This window comes from Chlorocebus sabaeus, chromosome 22, assembly GCF_047675955.1.
Source record: "Chlorocebus sabaeus isolate Y175 chromosome 22, mChlSab1.0.hap1, whole genome shotgun sequence".
NCBI classification, from domain to species: Eukaryota; Metazoa; Chordata; class Mammalia; order Primates; family Cercopithecidae; genus Chlorocebus; species Chlorocebus sabaeus.
This window is the reverse complement of record NC_132925.1, coordinates 67,072,961-67,092,627: the sequence shown is the minus strand read 5'-3', so window position 1 is coordinate 67,092,627 and position 19,667 is coordinate 67,072,961. Positions and strand designations below refer to the sequence as shown.

The following is a 19,667-nucleotide window of genomic DNA, read 5'->3' as shown; positions in this document are numbered from 1 at the left end:
TAGTGATTCAAGGTAATCCCACTGGAGGGAACACACGCTGCGATGCACCCTCTCCTCTTCCACTGAGCCAGGGGTGACCTTGAGTGACTCAGGCCATCTCAGCAGGCTCTACCAGGAACAGCACCTAGAGCTGGTAGACAGCACAGGCTGCAGAAAGGTAAAGATGGGGTTTGGAAGCCAAGGCTCCCCTTGTTGCATGGGTGACATCAGGCAAGCTACTCAACCTGGCTTCCCTTCTGTGTAATGGAGACAGTCTCGACTCCACAGGCATTTGTGGAGAAAGTGGGTTTGAGCTGAGCTCCTCTGAAAATCAGGCACACTCAGAGAGTAGCTCAGAAAACCAGGATGTGTCAGTTTTATACTCTGGGAAGCAGAAGCCAAGATAGAATTAGAAGTGCAATGTCTGTGAAGGAAGAATAAAGGGAAAAGGAAACAGGAGTGGGGCAGGGGGCAGACCACAAGGAAGACCGACAAGTGTGAAGGGAGAAGGCTGGGAAGAACGACTGGGTAGAAGGAGCCCCACAGTGCAGTGCAGCTTGAGAAGGTGTGGAGGGGATGGAAGTCACTCATGGGGCAGGAATGGCCCAGCTCCAGCACCTTGCTATGGCCAGCCAGCTGCTGGAAACAGGCCAGGAAGAGTGTAGCCTTGGTGTAAACACTGGGGTGGATCCCAAGATGAAGGTGTAGCAGCTGGAAGCTGTCAGTTCACCACTCCTCTTCTGAAGGGAGAGCTGAGCCCTGCACATGGGAGCACTGGTGAAAAGGGTGGTAGACGTTTATCAGTAACCTTACTGGCTTTGTGCTCCATCCTCCAACTCCCAAAGTCCCCCTGACCTTGCCTTCAGCTCCAGGAATGGCCACATGGCTCAGACAACGCCAACCAGCACATCCCATTTCAATGGCTAGCGATGAATGATTCAGTGTTTACCCAAACACATCCAATCAGGGTGAATCTGAGGACATTTGCTGGGGAGGCTGGGACACAATCTCTTTTCTGACAGATGGTAACAAGAAAGTAGGTAGCTGCAGGGGCTGCTGGCAGCCATCTTGAGACATGAAAGGTGTCCAAATTGGGATGAATTCAGCGTTGAGGATGGTGGTGCAGAGGAACAGGAGACAGGGGCTTTGGTCACATTGTTGGATGGCTGGGTTAAGCCTCTCCTGAAATCCATTCTACTGCTGGACTTTACAGTTCATAAACTAATAAATCCTCTTTACTGTTTGAAGCAGTTGTGTCAGGTGTCCTGTTACGTATAAGAAAGTCTCTGATTTGATCAGCAATAGGGAAATGGATGTCCTCTGAGCTCCAAAAGTCAGCACACACCTAATGCTCAGGTCTTATGGAGCCACGGACTGATGAAAGGGTGGTATGAGCATCCATGGCTGCTCTTGGGACCTCAGGGAGCACTGTGTGAACGTTCATTTCAGAGTCATGACCACAACTCCACGTGACTGCATCCTTTTACGCCCAGCCACTCCCTTTCCCACAACTAGCTGCTGTCTTCACCCTCTCAGCTGTATCTTTTCTCCATTACATAGATCCTCCTAACTCACACTTCCTCCTTCCTGAGTCTGCAAGACTGATTCCAGATTCACCTTGTGATTTTCTTAACGCATCTCTTACCTTCAATAACTTCCAAGGGCCTGATCCTCTCTTCATTTCCCAATTCAAATTTCTGGGAGCAGGACTTGGATTATCCCAGCTCTTGCCTATTTAGACACCCTCAGAGATTCTAATTCCACTGTCTTTGGAGGGGACTGAGTATTGGTAGTTTTGAAGTTTCTTGGATGGTTCAAGTGTGCAGCCAGAGTCAAGAACCCTTGGATTAGTAAAGCTTTCCATGCCAGCTGACCCCACAGTCGGCCCTTGGGTCAAGTTCAAGCCCCATCCAGTCAGCTAAGAGCAGAGCCACAGGGTCTCACTATGCCCAAAGTCCCTTCCATTGGCAGAATCTGTGGCTACAGAAGGAGTAAGAGGAGGAGTGAGAGGAGGCCGGGAACAGTGGCTCATGCCTGTAATCCCAGCACTTTGGGAGGCCAAGGCAGGTGGATCACCTGAGGTCAGGAGTTCGAGACCAGCCTGGCCAACATGGCAAAACCCTATCTCTACTACAAATACAAAAATTAGCCAGGCGTGGTGGTGCACGCCTGTAATCCCAGCTACTTGGGAGGCTGAGGTAGTAGCATCGCTTGAATCCAGAAGGTGGAGGTTGCAGTGAGCTGAGCTGAGATCATGCCACTGCATTCCAGCCTGGTGACAGAGTGAGACTTTGTCTCAAAAAAAAAAAAAAGGAGTGAGAGGAGACAGGCCCCTACTTGACATGCTGAGGACAAACAAGCCTAGCACAGTGTTTGGCATCATGCAGTCACTCAACAAATGACAGATGTTATTACATTCCTGTCTCTTCTCTAATTCAAGGGGATGCAGTCGGCCCTCCATATCCTGGGGTTTCACATCCATGACTTCAACCAACCACAGACTGAAAATATTCAGATAAATAATACAATAAAAATGCATATTTTAAAAACAATACAGTATACTCACAATTTCCATAGCATTTACATTGTATTTGGTATAAGTAATCTAGAGATGATTTAAAGCATACAAGAGAATGTAGGTAGGTTATACGCAACTACTATGCCATTTTATATACGGGACTTGCACATCCCTGGATTTTGCTATCTGAGGAGGTCCTGGAACCAATCTCCCACAGATACCGAGGGACGACTGTATTGTCTTTAAAATAAACTATGCATCTGGGTGTGGTGGCACGCACCTGTAGTCCCAGCTACTCAGGAGACTGAGGTGGGAAGATCCCTTGAGCCCAGCAGTTTGGTGAGTTCTGATCACATCACTGTACTCTAGCCTGGGCAACAGAGTGAGACGCCATCTCAAAAAAATAAAAAAACAAAAAACAAAAAAACTTTAAAAATAATAATATAAAACAAAATAAACTATGCTGCTATAACACAACAGAGGAAGAGCTGCTGAGGAAACACCTAGAGGATCTAGGCATCCATGCATAGCAAATTTACTACAAAACAGGAAAATCCTCACTAATCAGATTTACATTTGAGAGCAACTGCTGCCAATGCAATAGGAATAAATGCAGTTATAAAGTCATATTTTGGGAGGTTATTTGGTGACATGGGAAACAGGACCTCATGTTAAGAGAGAAAAAAGGATATAAATTTATGTAGTACATGATTCAAATTTTGTTTAAAAAATACATGTGTTTACTCGTCTACAAAGAAAAATAGAGAAACTGAAAAGGTATCTGGGGTTTCTCAAGAGAGAGGTTTTTTTTTTCTTTTTTTTTGGAGACAGAGTCTCACTCCATCATCCAGGCTGAAGTGCAGTGGCATAATCTCGGCTTACTGCAACCTCTGCCTCCTGGGTTCAAGGGTTCAAGTGATTCTCCTGCCTCAGTCTCCCAAGTAGCTGGGACTACAGGCATGCACCACTATGCCCACCTAATTTTTTTTTGTATTTTTAGTAGAGATGGGGTTTTGCCATGTGGGCCAGGCTGGTCTCGAACTGCGGACCTTAGGCGATCCACCCATCTCGGCCTCCCAAAGTGCTGCGATTACAGGCATGAGCCACTGCACCCAGCCAACAGTTTTTCTTAAAAGAAAATTATGTCCAATTTAGAGGGCTGATCTTTATCCTAAATACTATCCTACTTTTTGGCATTAACAGGCTTTCATGAAAGGATAGTTTCAGTAGCATACTGCCTAGGTTAGGTTAGAGATGCACATCCAGAATGAAAAGTCAGCAGCCTCATGTCAGCACCCTCTGCACTCTACCCTGTTTAGTTTTGTTTCTAATTTTATTTTGTAGAAATCAATACAGAACTCTGGAACCCACTGCTTTAGAAGATAAGAATCTCTTTCCTACTCCAATCCTTCTGGCTTGCCTTGGATTCAAGGCTCTTCCAGCAGGAGCTGGCCCTGATTCACGGAGATAGTGTCCATGTCCAGGGGCACTGCCCAGAGTGGGGACTGTTCAGATTCTCTACCAACTGACCTTCCACCTGCCAGCCAAGGGGGCAGTGAGTGGAGAACGCTGGGAATTCAGGGTTGGGGAGGAGGGACGGCAACAGGAAAAGATAGAACATATGTGTCGATTAGGCCAAGAGATGAGGACCCCAGACCCGGGAGGAGGAGGAGGAGGAAAGACACACTTGATCTTCCTGCTTAGAATGTTGGCAGAAGTCATATTCAAAAGGTAAAAGAATCAAGACTTACGAAACAAAAGAAAACCCAAGAAAGGCAACATGGCCCATGCTAGGTGGGGATTACTAGCTAGTAAAGAGCTGTCAAGGGTCTGACGCCATGTATTCATTTGAGCTCTCCAGTTGCCTAGTTTTTCATTCAACAAGTGTCATCTGAAGGTGTTGTGTGGACAGAACGTTGTGTGGGATCCAAAGCTGAAACAGATACTGAAGTCTGTGCTCTAGTAAAGAAGAGAGGAGACCCGTATTTACCCCGCAGGGAGCAATAAATACTCTAAGACCATTACAAATTGTCCTGGGAGTTCAGAGGAGGGAATTTATTTCTAGTCCGGAGCAATGAAGGGTGACCTCCTGGAGGAAGTGGCATTTGACTGGGGGCCGTGAAGGATGGGTGAGATTTAGACATGCAAACTAACAGGAAGGGAAACGGGAGAGCAACGCAGGAGAAACATGAAGATGGGAAAACACAAAGCATGTAGGTGAAACACACAAATGCAATACTTTGTATTATGGGTGAGGCTCTACAAGAGGCACTGGATTGCAATGGGACTATTGTTTCCAGGGGACCTCTGGGCTGGTGGTCAAGCTACTGGAACTATCACTATTTCAGACCAACCCAGCTCGCAAGTCTTAGCTGTTCTTGCCGATTCTCCTGAATGCTCACTCCAGTAAGAGCAGTCAGGAAATGTTTCTTTGGAAATAGCTTCAAAGACACCAGCATACCACTATGAACACTTAAAATATGGAGACAGAGCATTTGGAGTGCTGCTCCCAGCACATCGGAGGGAAAAGCAGCAAGATCCTTCCCGGAGGTAAATCCTTTGTGTTGTTTTCTTCCCAGTGCTTGGGCATCCAATCCCACGTTCATCCTTTTCCTCTAACTTATCTTTTCATGACTTTGGAAAGCAGTCTTCCTTATCTAGGAAACAAATGGCCTCCACGGAGAGCTGAAAACAGCAAAGTCATTTATCTGTCTGACATGTGTTTGCCTGTTTGTTTTCTCCAGCCTTGAGACAAGAGTTGTGTCAACTGTGGATGGCTATGCCCCAGTCACTCGAGAGACACGAATCAATTTCCCAGCTGCATTTATCACTTGCTGCCTTAAATCAAGTCTAATCAATGCTTCCTTCATTTGGTATGGATTGAAACTATACATAACATACTCAGAAAACAGGACAGAAAAGCAGCAGATCACAAAAATTCCATCAGGGATTTAGATGGAATGATGTTAAAGAAACATTTACAATCTTTCACTTGCTCTAATGGAGACCCCTGACCAAACAATGAGAGATTTGCATTCATGAAGCTTAATTTGAATTTACCTGACATGCAGTGACATTATATGACAGGCCATTTGATATATGGTGGGTTTCTGCATGTTTAAGGATTTTATAATTAATACACTCTTAGGATCTGATGTATATTTATAATTTCATTCCTATACTAAGTTTTAAACTCATTTCCATTTCTTTTAGAGGTATCTGTTTCACCATCATTGACTATATAATTCAATTTCCAGTTATAACATATAAAGTAATAAAAATCCCTTTATAACAAAACAGATATCTAGGAGTCTGTTTTGTTTTTTTTTGTTGTTAATAATTTTATAAAGTCTTAAATATGGCCCTCTCTCTACTCCTCCCAATTCTTGGTATTAATAACAGAATTTGATCCACGTAACCAAAGTGAGTTTTTCATTCGCAGGTGTGAAAACCGCTCCCCAGCTGTCAACCAATTTAGAATGTGGTAGGGAGCAGTCTTGTCTCATTTGCAGCTTAATCTTGTGCCAGTGAAAGGTGATACCAGCTTAGTTACCGGCACCTAAAACCTGGCCATGCCCACAGCAAGGCCTCCGATCATTCTTCAAGGATAATGGGACAAGAGAGACAGAAAACAGAAAAACAGGTCAATGATAATGCAAGCCTAGAAGATGAGGCAGTGCTGTGATTCATTGGCATAATTAATATTTCTATCTAATCTGCTGAACTGTGTACACTTTTACCACTAGCCTGCCTCTGTAGCGATTAACAGGGCTGACTCATTTTCACAGTGCCAGCTCCCCCAGCGACCTGTTGTTAGGTAGCTAAATAGAGCCCTGTTCAGCTCTGGGAAGTGAAACAATAATAAAAAACCCTTACGCTGGTTTAACGCTTTCCAGTTCATAAAAGTGCTTTGAACAGTCTCCTAGCACTGGAAGGCCAGCAATAAAAGCAGTTCTATTTCCATTTCTGTCTACGGCCATACCACCCTGAACGCACCCGATCTCATCTATTCCCCCTTTTTTTTTTCCTTTGAGACAGAGTCTCACTCTGTCGCCCAGGCTGGAGTGCAGTGGCACGATCTCAGCTCACTGCAATCTCCGCCTCCCAGGTTCAAGTGATTCTCCTGCCTCAGCCTCGAGTAGCTGGGATTACAGGGGCCCGCCACCACGCCCAGATAATTTGTTTGTATTTTTAGCAGAGACAAGGTTTCACCAAGTTCGCCAGGCTGGTCTCGAACTCCTGACCTCAAGTGACCCGTCTGCCTCAGCCTCCCAAAGTGTTGGGATTACAGGCGTGAGCCACCATGCCCAGCCCCATTTCTAAGATGAAGGGAAAGGTGCAGTTTGGAGTCCCCCACCCTTGTGAGTCAGCCACAGTGGAGCTGGGTTGAATTGGAGGCTGCTTCTTGTCAACCGCAAAGTCTTGATTTTTCCCACTGACCTGCGACTAGGCAGTCACTGGGTCTCTTCCCTATACTTTCCCCAACTTATTTTTTTCTCCCATCACCTATGGGTTTTGGGAAACCCATATGGTTACAGGAGATCCCTAAAGTTGCCTGGCAGGTTGTCTGGTTTAAAAAAAATAAATGGAAGGCAGCACCTTTGGAGGTGTTTTGGGTTACTGAGCTAGTGTAGTATAGTGTTCTCAGCCCATCTTAAACAAAGACAGAGTAATGTGATATAACAAAGCTTCAACCTCTGTGAACAAAGAAAGGGTAGGAGAAACACTGCCGACACGGACTCTGAAATTAAGGAGCTCACTCACGTTGTCTTTAATACTCATGAGGGTTGTTTAATGAGCTCCCTGGCTTTGAGGATGTCCAGGAAGGATCATGTTTGCTCATTCTTTGAGGAAGGGAATAACAAGTTTTTCTACCCAGGACAAGTCCACTGAAGTAGATCCTGTCAAGATTCCTAAGAACAGAAATTGGTGGAAGGAAGAAAACTTCCATGGCTTTAAACTTTTAGACAAGAGAGGATTTGCTTAACTTGCTTGACTTCAGTGGAAGTAAATGAGGGGAGTTACAGATAATACTTTTTCAAACTGGCTTCAGGTAATGTACTATTGAGGAGAAATGCATTTTCAATGGTCATAAGGACTTGGAAGCTCTCCAGGGAGGCTGACAGAAGTCTTGAACACATTCCAACAAAGCAGTTATAGTATTCAGGAGTTCATATGCATTTTAAGTGCCGTAGTCACCCCAGGATCATATTAACACAAACTAGAAAAGTACAAATATTCACCATCTTCACAAGCCCTAAGTAAAAAGTATCATACCCTTTCTTGAAATTAATGATGCTACTGAGATTAATAGATCAGATTTCATTTCCTCCTCAAAGCAAATTGGTTTATCTTATTTGTTCATTCATTCAACAAATATTTATGGAGTGCTTGAGAATATGGACACTGATGATTCAGTGTTAACAAGACCCTACCTCCCCAGCGGCTTAAACTCAAGTGGGAAAACTCATAAACTATTAATGGAGACTTACACTTCCAGTCCCAATGGATTAACAGGGACCAGATTTACTCTCCCGTCAGACATAACCAAAGCAGAGAAACGGGAGCAATACACAAAACCATGGCTTTCCAAACTCTGAACTTCAGGCAATGCAAGACAGTGATCCTGAGAGACAGAAAACAAGGTGAGACCTACTGCCTTGAAAGACTTTCCACGCTATGCAGGGAAGGACAATCCAGGCAGAACCCAGGAGGTTCTGGAGTTCAAATACAGGGCTGAGGACTCGGGGTGACGAAGGCAGCTAACACTTGCAGGACAGAGCTCCAGAGAGGAGACAGCTGCACAGAGAACCCTCGATATCTGGAGAGAGAGAGGAGAGCCCTCTTCTAGAACCATCTGAAAAGATTAGAGGGGGCTGGGTGCGGTGGCTCACGCCTGTAATCCCAGCACTTCGGGAATCTAAGGCGGGTGGATCACCTGAGGTCAGGAGTTTGAGACCAGCCTGGCCAACATGGTAAAAACCCGTCTCTACTAAAAACACAAAAAAGTAGCCAGGTGTGGTGGTGCATGCCTGTAATCCCATGTACTCGGGAGGCTGAGGCAGGAGAGTCACTTGAACCCAGGAGGCAGAGGTTACAGTGAGCTGAGATCGCATCACTGCACTCCAGCCTGAGCGACAGAACAAGACTCTGTCTCGAGGAAAAAAAAAAAACCACACACACTCACATTAGAGAGAACAGTCCCAGTATGCACACAGGGAACAGTGTGAGTTCAATCAGCCAGGCTGAAAAACTCGTAATTCATAAGGCATGGTGGAGCACTCAGGAAAATCAGCACTGGGGAATGATTTGCCCTAGACTGAGCACTGCGCCAGACCTGCCTAACAAATTACAAAGCAAGACCCGTAAGGATCAAGCTACTTCCATGTCACTGGACAGCATCCCTACGCAAAGATAGAGAGTATATATAAGAATGCATATCCAGCACCTAAGACGGTAAAATTCACAAAGTGTGGCATCCAATCAAAGACTATGAGGCATACAAAAAAAAAAAAAGACTCATTAAGGACTTGTATCCAGAATTTATAAAGAACTCTCAAACTGTCGGGCGTGGTCACTCATGCCTATAATCCCAGCACTTTGGGAGACCAAAGTGGGCAGATTGCTTGAGCTCAGGAGTTCAAGACCAGTCTGGGCAACATGGCAAAACCCCATCTCTACCAAAAATACAAAACTTAGCCCAGCCTGGTGGTGCACACCTGTAGTCCCAGGTACTTGGGGGCGCTGAGGCATGAGAATTGCTTCAGCCTGGGAGGCAGGTGTTACAGTGAGCCAAGATCACGCCACTGCACGCCAGCCTAGGTGACAAAGTGAGGTTCCATCTCAAAAAAAAAAAAAAAAAAAACCACACACACCCCCCCCCCAAAACACACACACACACACACACACACACACACACACACACACACACACACCACAAAACAAAACCAACCAAACAAAAAGAATTCTAAAAAAATCACAAACCCAGCCTGGGCAACATGGCAAAACCCCATCTCTATAAAAGCTACAAAAATTAGCTGGGTGTGGTGGAGCAAGCCTGTGGTCAGGAGGAGGTGCTAGGATTGCTTGAACCTGGGAGGTTGAGGCTGCAGTAAGCAGAGATTGCGCCACTGCACTCCACTCTGGGAGACAGGGTAAGACCCTGTCTCAAACATACGCACACACACACACAGGCAAACATATACACACACACATAGAGGCAAAAGATTTGAACAGACACTTCCACAATGAAACACCACTACACATCTATGAAAATGGTAAAAGTTTAAAAGACTGACCATATCAGTAACAAGCATGTGCAAGATTGGAACTCTCATCGGTTGGAACTCTCATAGATTGGAACTCTCATAAACTATCACTTTTGGTGGGAATGTAAAATGGTACAGCCATGCTGGAGAACAGTTCAGCGTTTTCTTAAAACATTAAACACATACCTACCATACGGCTCAGTCATTCCGCCCTCAGGTATTTGCCTAAGAGAAATGAAAGCATACGTCCACATGAAGACTTGTATACAAATGTTCATAACAGCTTTATTTATAACAGCCCCAAAATGGAAACAAGCGAGGCGTCCATCGATAGGTCAATGAACAGATCTATTCAATGAAGTAGTACTCAGCAATGAAAAACAAAAACTCTTGACACATGCTACCACATGGATGAATCTCAAAATAACTAGACCGAGTAAAATAAGCCTGACCAAAAAAGGGATACATATTGTATGATTCAATTTACATAGAATTCTAGGACATGCAAACTAATAACGGGGCCCAAGAGCACTTGGGGATGATGGGTCCGTTCTTCACTTCAATCGTGGTGACAGTCTTACGTGGGGTACACATATGCCAACACACTGTACACTTTCGATACGTGCAGTTTATCGGGTGTCAAGTACACCTCCTCAAATAAAAATATTGATGGGCTCTACATTCTGGAGACACTGGCAGTAGAACTATTATTTTCAGCTTGAAATATTAGCTATACTTCGGTAAAAATACTTTTGAATTTTATCTTCACAGTCACAGCAAGGAAAACAAAAGGTATACACATTCACTGATTGAAAAAAAAAGTCATAAAGTTGTCCCCGTATCTGTGGGGGCTTGGTTCCGGGACTCCTGAGGATACCAAAATCATCAGATGCTCAAGTCCCTGATAAAAAATGGTGCAGTATTTGCATATAACCTACCCACATCCTCCTGTACTCTTCAGATCATCACTAGATTCCTTATATGACCCCATACAATGTAAATGCTGTGGAAATAGTTGTTATACTGTATTAGAGAATAATAACAAGAAAAAAGTCTGCATGTTTGGTACAGATGCAATTTTTTCTTAAATATTTTTGATCTGCAGTTGGTTGAATCCACAGATATGGATACAAATACAGCAGGCTGTCTATACACTAAGAAAAACTACAAAGTGAAAATGAGGAATTCTCATTCGGTAAATGAAACCAAATCTACCGTATTTCTCAACAACAAATAAAACCACCTAAGAGTCAATCATTTGGTGTCTGACAGCCGTCTCTCTCCTGCATATTGCTGTGATTTACAGCAGTGGTGCCCTTGGGTTCAGAAACCTGAACTGTGGTCTTCAGTTGTTCCCCAAGCTCCTCTATCAGAGGTCCAGACACTCCAAGAGGCTGAGAAGAGGCAAGTGGCTTTCCCTGACTGGCATCAGACTCCTGGATGGCTGTGTTTCTGCATACTCCACCATCAACAATAAGAAGGGAACTGCTTTCTTCAAGAAAGGGACCTTGCAAAGAATTGACTGTCTCAGAAGGACTATCTTTGAGTTCATCTTGTTCTGAATCTGAGTCTGAGTCTTCGTTTCCAGATGACACGGTGCTGTCTGAGTCCTCCGAATCACTTGCCTCAGAGCTGGAGCAAAGTGTCTGCTGCCCAGAAACTGAATGGGCTGCTTTTAATGCAGTTTCCTCCTCCTGGACAAGCAGTGCTGCTGCTTCTAGTTCTTCCAGTTCTAACCCCAGCTGGGCCTTTGTAAGGGAGACTTCCTTTAAGGCTTCTGCAAGAGCTGCCAACTTTTTGGATCTTGAAAACATTTTAAGAACAAAGATTAGAATTATTTATTAATTGGCCTGGGGATAACAGGGTATACAGCTTCCAAAAAAATAAAGTTGAATCCATATTTTAAATGGCACACCAGGATATATACCATAACAGATCCAAGATACATATGTAAAAACAGATCCAAGATATACATATCTTTTTAAAAGCAATTAAAAGTATTACAGGGAAACACAGATTTCCTTTATGACCCTAAGGAGGAAGGCTTTTCTAACTATGACTCAAAATTCAGAAGCCACAAAAGAAAAGATGGATAAATTCAACTAAATAAAATCAATTTCTTGGCCAGGCGTGGCGGCTCACGCCTGTAATCCCAGCACTTTGGGAGGCTGAGGTGGGTGGATCACCTGAGGTCAGGAGTTCAAGACCAGCCTGGCCAACATGGTAAAACCCTGTCTCTACTAAAAATACAAAAAAATAGCCGGGCACAGTGGCAGGCACCTGTAATCCCAGCTACTTGGGGGGCTGAGGCAGAAGAATCACTTGAACTCAGGAGGTGGAGGTTGCAGTGAGCCAAGATCACACTACTGCACTCCAGCTAGGCAACATAGCGAGACTCTGTCTCAAAAAGAAAAAGAAAAAAATCAATTTCTTCTGGGTAATATATCTATAATAAGCGCATATATATATATATGTGTGTGTGTGTGTGTGTGTGTATATATATATTCTAATAAACCCTAATTCTCCTAACAGAGTTCCTAATAATGGATATATAACAATCCAACAGAAAAATGGACAAGCAGACAATTTTCACAAAAGGAAATATAAGTAACTCTTAAATGTATTAGATGTTCAACTCCAGTCAAATAAGAGAAATACAAATTAAAGTCATATGTGAGATATATTTTTTATATGTCAGATTGGCAAATACCCAAACATTTGATATTATTCTGTTAGCAAGACTGCAGGAGAAAAGGCACTTTCATATACTGATGGAGGGAGATTAAATAGCTACAACCCCCAAGAAGGAGAACTTGGCAGTGACTTTCAAAATGGAAAATGTATATACCCTGGACCCAGCAAGCCCCATGTCTAAAAATTAAACACATGTAGCACACACACTACATAACATAGGTCTGAGGTTATTTACTATGACATCATTTTTTAATACCTAAAAATGGAAAACAACCAAATGTCCTTATTATAAGACTGGTTGACTGGTGAAATAAGTTATGGCATATCCATACAAAGGAATAGCCTACAGCTATATAATGAATGAAACTCTCCATGGGCCAATCCAGACTTACTGCTTAACACCACAAAAGGCTCACCATATGTATATGCTACATATATATAAAAAGGGAAAATAACAGGAAAGATATCAAAACAGATGTTTCTATTTGCTTGTATACTTCTCAATAAACTCTCCAAAGTGACAGAAAACAGTAACTCATGTAAAGGAGATAGGGTGGGAACTGGAAATGTGGGGGATGACACAGGATGATGGTGTGATGGAGCCTTTTCACTGCCATTGTTTTATTTTTAAACCTATATAAATGTATAAATGTTCACAATCTTAAAATGTACAAGGAGGAAAAGCAATATCAGCAGCATGGAGTACTTTTTCTTTTTATGAGAAAACCATTTCATATTATTTCAGAAGATTTTTTTGATTTTTTTTTTTTTTTTTGAGACGGAGTCTCACTCTGTCGCCAGGTTGGAGTACAGTGGCGCGATCTCAGCTCACTGCAACCTCCACCTCCCAGGTTCAAGCAATTCTCCTGCCTCAGCCTCCCGAATAGCTGGGACTACAGGTGCGTACCACCACGCCCAGCTAATTTTTTTGTAGTTTTAGTAGAGACAGGGTTTCACCATGTTAGCCAAGATGGTCTTGATCTCCTGACCTTGTGATCCACCAGACTCGGCCTCCCAAAGTGCTGGGATTACAGGTGTGAGCCACCGCACCCAGCCGAAGATTCTTTTCCTCTCAATTACTTGCTAGATTTATAATATTACATTGTATCGAGTAAATAAACTTTTCCATTATTAACTTTGATGCAATTAGTTGTTTTTTGTTTCTAAATGAACCAAAATGACAGAAACTGGCATTCTCCAAAGATGACTACTCTTCTAAACGGGGAATCTAATGTGACAACTGAAGAAAGGTGGCAGTGAGTGAAAGTAGTAAATATGCTGACATGGTTTTTATGTTTCCCCGACTCCAAAGATAAAATGAACGTACAAAACATTGAGTGGCTTTGATACAAACTGGATGAGGGTGAGTTTACAAGATAAATTCATTTGTAAAAGTGTAGTCCATCCCATAACATCGGGAAAATGAGACTTCATTTCAGTGCAACTGACAGTACAATGGGAAATACCGAACAAAGATGGTATTTTAATCCGGGTGCCCGCGTGTACCTGAAATGCTATTTCTCAAAATACTTAGCACAATGATGAGATTGTGCAGGGATTGCCCCCCACCCCCCACAACCCCTGCTGCCCCTTCACACGTGTAATCAGGCCACAGAAGCACCACTGCAGTGCCCAAGGGTGAGCGGGAGGCACAGTGCAGTGAGTGGGACAAGGGCAGTCACCACTGTTGATGGGTAGCTTTCTCTTATGCAAGGAAAGCCCTGGGTTTCAGTGCCAGAATTTCCAGAGCGCTTAGAAAAAGGGAGGGGTTAGGGTAAAGAGGAAAACCAAGGTGACATCCACTAGAGTCAGTTAATGATTCACCAAAGCGTTATAACCCCTGGCTAATCTTTTATCAGTCTGAGGCATTTTTAAAAGCATAGTTATGGAATATGATGGCTGCAACATAATTTGCATTTATACCCAAGATACTTGTAGATGATGTCCACCAATATTTTTAAACCTTGACTACCAGTGGTAAAGGAATCAGTCTGAGCTGCTGCAAAGTTCGTTCAGTCTAAGAACTAATACACCACTCTGTTTCTCCAGGAAGGGGAGTTCTCTCACGCAGCTTAAGAAATAAAGAGTAATAAATTTGGGAAAATGGATACTGCCTCTAATACTAGAAATAAAAAAATATAAAATAAAAGCTTTTACTTTACTGACTATATATCTCATTTTAATCGTCACGACAAATACGTCTCAACAATATACGAAGGATGATGTTCCACTAACATCACTGCGCTTGCTCCATTAACCACCCTGTGAATCAGTACCATTGTTATCCCTACATTACAGATGAGGACACTGGAGCTTGCAGGGGTAGGAGAGCCACTGAGGTTCACTCAGCTAACAAGGAGCGGTCACGACTGGAAACCCAAGCCTCAGAACTCCAGCCCTCTTCCCGTTCCATCAAAGGACCTCCCATGAATACACAGGCTCTGCAAAGTGTTCTTTTTCTTCTTCTTCTTCTTTTTTTTTTTTTTTTTGAGACAGAGTTTCACTCTTGTTGTCCGGGCTGGAGTGCAATGGCACGATCTCGGCTCACCACAACCTCCGCCTCCTGGGTTCAACCAGTTCTCCTGCCTCTGCCTCCTGAGTAGCTGGGATTACAGACACGCGCCACCATGCCCGACTAATTTTGTATTTTTAGTAGAGACAGGGTTTTTCCATGTTGGTCAGGCTGGTCTTGAACTCCCGACCTCAGGTGATCTGCCTGCCTCAGCCTCCCAAACTGCTGGGATTACAGGCATGAGCCACCGTGCCTGGCCAAAGTGTCCTTTCTTAAAGCCACATTCTTTACTTCTTCCCAATTTGAGCTCCACTCAGTATCTTCCAACTGAGCAAGTTCTGACTTGCACAAAGCCCAGAATCCTCCAAAGCAACTGTGACTAATACATTTAGCTTAACGATGTTAAATGAAGTATACATATAAGCATCATCTATGGAGGTTTGGAAAAGGGTAAAGTTCAAATGATTTTTGTGAATTTTGCTGAATATATTAAACATGCCAATTCTCAAGTTGATATTATTTGGATCTTTGTTATTGTCTGCCATACAGATATTGTGTCCTGTCTTTTATATCTGTAGAAATGTGGAATTTCCTCCCATAGAATCCTGGCTCTTCTCAGAAAGCATACCCCACACACAGGGGGACTAAAAGTATCAAGCATAACAGGCAGAAAAGTGGTGAAGCTGAATCCAGGGGCCCAAATCCAAATAGGAACTCCTGTCTATAACCAGCTGATGCGAACTTTTATCCTTCAGGAAAAAGGTTTTCACTTTCAGCATTATATTATGCTTAAAATTACCAGGTTACACAGTAAGTGGATGGATGGATGGATGGATGGATGGATGGATGGATGGATGGATGGATGGAGAGACAGGTAGAGAGAGAGAGAGAGAGAGACAGACAGACAGATTTCTGATTCTTCACCAAGCTGCATTTCTATTATCCCACCCTTACTACTTCAAGCTGGCTAGCTTCCTAAATTAATATTAAAGTTCTGAAAGAAACTTTAATAGAAGAAACATTCTGAACTCTCTCCCATTCTTAAAGAACGCCAGGATAAAAACTGATTAAAATTTCAAAATAGCATTGGTGTAGAATGTGCCCCAACAGTCTGAGGAATGAAAGTGGGGTTTGTTTTTATTCAATGACTTAGCACAGATAACCTAGCAATCACTGTTCACAAAAAGGGAAATTATTCCTGTAGGGAAAAAAAATTAAGCCATGAAAGAGTAGCTGTTTTGTTTTTTCAACCACTAGTACAATTACAGTTGGTTCTAATCTGCCACTCCGTGTAAATTCTAGAATCTACTTCTGTAACAGACTTACCTTTTCAGAAAGCAGCTCACTTAAGGTAGCTGGTGTCATACTCAAAACAGACTAGGCTAGTTCATGTCCAAAAGCCTGGTCAAATGACATTATTAGATAACCACTCTTACAAACATCAGGTACCATTTATTTATTTACTTATTTTTATTTATTTCTTTGGGACAGGTTCTCGCTCTATTGCCTGGGCTCTGGAGTGCAATGGCGCGATCAGGGCTCCCTGTAGCCTTGACCTCCTGGGCAAAAGTGATCCTCCCACCTCAGCCTCCTGAGTAGCTGGGACTGCAGGCACATCCATCACACCCAGCTAATTTTTAAATTTTTTGTAAAGACAGGGTCTCCCTATGTTGCCCAGGCTGGTCTCGAACTCCTGGGCTCAAGTGATCCTCCCACCTTGGCCTCCCAGAGTGTTGCAATTACAGGCGTGAGCTGCAGCCCTGGCCATGGTACATTTTGATACTCTCAACAAACACACAGGCTGAGTTACTAGTTATAGTATATATTTTTTGTTTATCTGGTTGGGTTTTCTTGAGAGAGTCTCACTCTGCCTTCCAGCCTGGAGTGTGGAGTACAGTAGCACGATCTCAGCTCACTGCAACCTCCACCTCCCTGGTTCAAGTGATTCTCCTGCCTCAGTCTCCCGAGTAGCTGGGATTACAGGCATGCACCACCACACCCGGCTAAGTTTTGCTATTTTTAGTAGAGACGGGGTTTTGCCACGTTGGCCAGGCTGGTCTCAAACTCCTGACCTCACAGTGATCCACCCACCTTGGTCTCTCAAAGTGCTGGGGATTACAGGGGTGAGCCACCATGCCTGGCTAGTTATAGTATATGTTTTATATCTAAGTGAGGATCACCTACCTGTTAAGAATGTATTTATTATAGAACGAAGAGACTCTGCATTTAAAAGAGACAACTGGATACCACTACTGTCATATTTTAATAAAACCACACGCAGAATAGATTTTTCTTAGAAAGTTACTGGAAATGTAATCCTACGATGTAACTTTAAAAAGACCTTTCATTCTTTTTGCATATGTGAAATAATATCCTATTTGGAGAATTTCTCTTTAAAGACTGCAGACAAGTTATGCTACATGTAACTACCACCAAAGAGTAATTGCAACAGCAGAAAGTACATGCCTTTACTGTGGCAAAGCTGATACAAAATTTCCTCAATTATTTTACAATTGGTGACTGTATTTAGGAGGGGGAAGTCCTCCACAGCCTTATGAAGCAACCAAAACAAAATGCTAAAGGAGCCTGAAATGTAGGGGCAGGGAGAACTGGGTATAAATGGAAAGCATACATCCTGTTTTTTTGCTGTAGAGTTTTGTCTCAAACTATCAATCAACTTTTCACCACTTCCTGCAATAGCAGGTCTACTATAAATCTTATAGTAACCGACTAGGTTTCATTTCCTCTGCCCAAACCTAGAAGCCTGCCAGGCATGACATACTGAGACTAGAGCCCACAACTGATCACAGAGGACAAGACTCCAGTGAGGTAATTCCAGACAGTTCAAACTGGATGCTTACTGGCTAACCTGGCCTTTTAATTTGACAGCATACCACACACACAATCTCAGGTTCTATCTGGGACCAAACAGTAGATCAGATTTCTTCTTCTTTTTTTTTTTTTTTTTTTTGGTTTTGTTTTAGAGATGGGGTCTCACTGCATTGCCCAGGCTGGAGACCAGTAGTCAAAGGAGCAGTAATTTCACATTACAATGTTGAACTACTGGCCTCAACAGCCTTCCTGCCTCAGCTTCCCAAGTAGGTGGAACTATGGGTACGTGCCACTGAGCCCGGCTTCAACTTTCTTTCTGAAGGGCATTTACTGCCTATCAATGGTAGACTGGATAAAGAAAACATGGTACATATACACCATGGAATACCATGCAGCCATAAAAGGAACGAGATCATGTCCTTTGTAGCAACATGGATGGAGCTGGAGGCCATTTTCCTTAGCAAACTAACGCAAGAACAGAAAACCAAATACCACATGTCTCACTTATAAGTGGGAGCTAAATGATGAGAACACATGGACACATAGAGGGGAACAACACACACTGGGGCCTATTAGAGGGTGGAGGGTGGGAGGAGGAGAGGATCAGGAAAAATAATGAATACTAGGCTTAATACCTGGGTGGTGAAAATAATCTGTACATCAAACTCCCATGACATAAGTTTACCTATACAACAAACCTAGACGTGTCTCTGAACTTAAAAGTTAAATTTTTAAGAAGGGCATTTGTGATAATAACATGTCATTGTTCCTCTCTACTGAAAAGAACCAGTTCCAAACTTCAGGTTCCTTGGCCCAAAACACACATATGTAGCCTGATCTAAAGGTAATGCACTGGCTTTAAGAAGAAGTTGCTGGTGAAATTCCTATATTGAATCTGATAGCTGCCAAGGAAAACAAATACCAATGGATGCACAGAGGAACGCAGAGCTGTCTGTTCTTATTCTGTAACAGTGAGAAGCACTTCTAGCGCAGCCATGAACAAAAAACATTCAATCTCTACGAACAAGAAATGACTAACTTAATACAAGGAAGGCTGCAAGATAAAGAGTTATTTATCTTTATCTTATTGACCCATATCTTATTGGTCTATACCTAGTTTGGGCCAATAAAACAACTTCTCATACAAATTTCAACTGGCTTTTATGCCGTTTTGTGGGCGCAGGCTCTGGGAAACATCATCTAGTCCATGGATCAGCAGAATCATTTTCTGAAAACTCCCTGTATTAGTTTCCTAAGGCTGCCATAACAAACCATCCAAAACTGGTAGCAGAAAACAAGACAAATAAATTTATTTTTCACAGTTCCTGAGGTTACTTTTTTTTTCTTTTTTCTTTTTGAGACAGAGTCTCATTCTATTGCCCAGGCTGGAATGCAATGGCACGATCTCAGCTACTGCAACCTCCGCCTCCTGGGTTCAAGCAATTCCTCTGCCTCAGCCTCCTGAGTAGCTGGGATTACAGGTGCACACTACCACGCCCAGTTAATTTTTGTATTTTGGTAGAGACAGGGTTTCACCATGTTGGCCAGGCTGGTCTCGAACTCCCGACCTCATGATCCGCCCGCCTCGGCTTTCCAAAGAACTGGGATTACAGGCGTTGAGTCACCGCACCCGGCCAAGGCTACTATTAATAGTTCAGAATTAAGGCATTAGCAGGGTTGGTTCCTTCTCAGGGCAGAATCCCTTCCATACCCCTTTCTTAGCTTCTGGTGTTGCTGGCAATCCTTGGAGTTTCTTGGCTTGTAAATGCATCACTCCAAGCTCTGCCTCTGTTGTTACAGGGTGTTCTTCCTATATGTTTGTGACTTCACATGGCCATCTTCACTCTGTGTGTCTTAGTGTCTC

The 19,667-nt window shown here is 43.2% G+C and overlaps 1 protein-coding gene across 1 annotated transcript in view; it reads right to left on the bottom strand.

Annotated features, from left to right (window-relative positions):
• Positions 1–10,025: 10,025 nt before the first annotated feature.
• SHQ1 (SHQ1, H/ACA ribonucleoprotein assembly factor) overlaps positions 10,026–19,667 on the bottom strand; it is a 107,499-nt gene continuing 97,857 nt past the window's right edge. Inside the window, exon 11 of the mRNA XM_007984998.3 lies at positions 10,026–11,568. Within this exon, the coding sequence (XP_007983189.3) occupies positions 11,016–11,568 (553 nt within the window). The 3' untranslated portion in view covers positions 10,026–11,015. The remainder of the gene's footprint in view (positions 11,569–19,667) is intronic.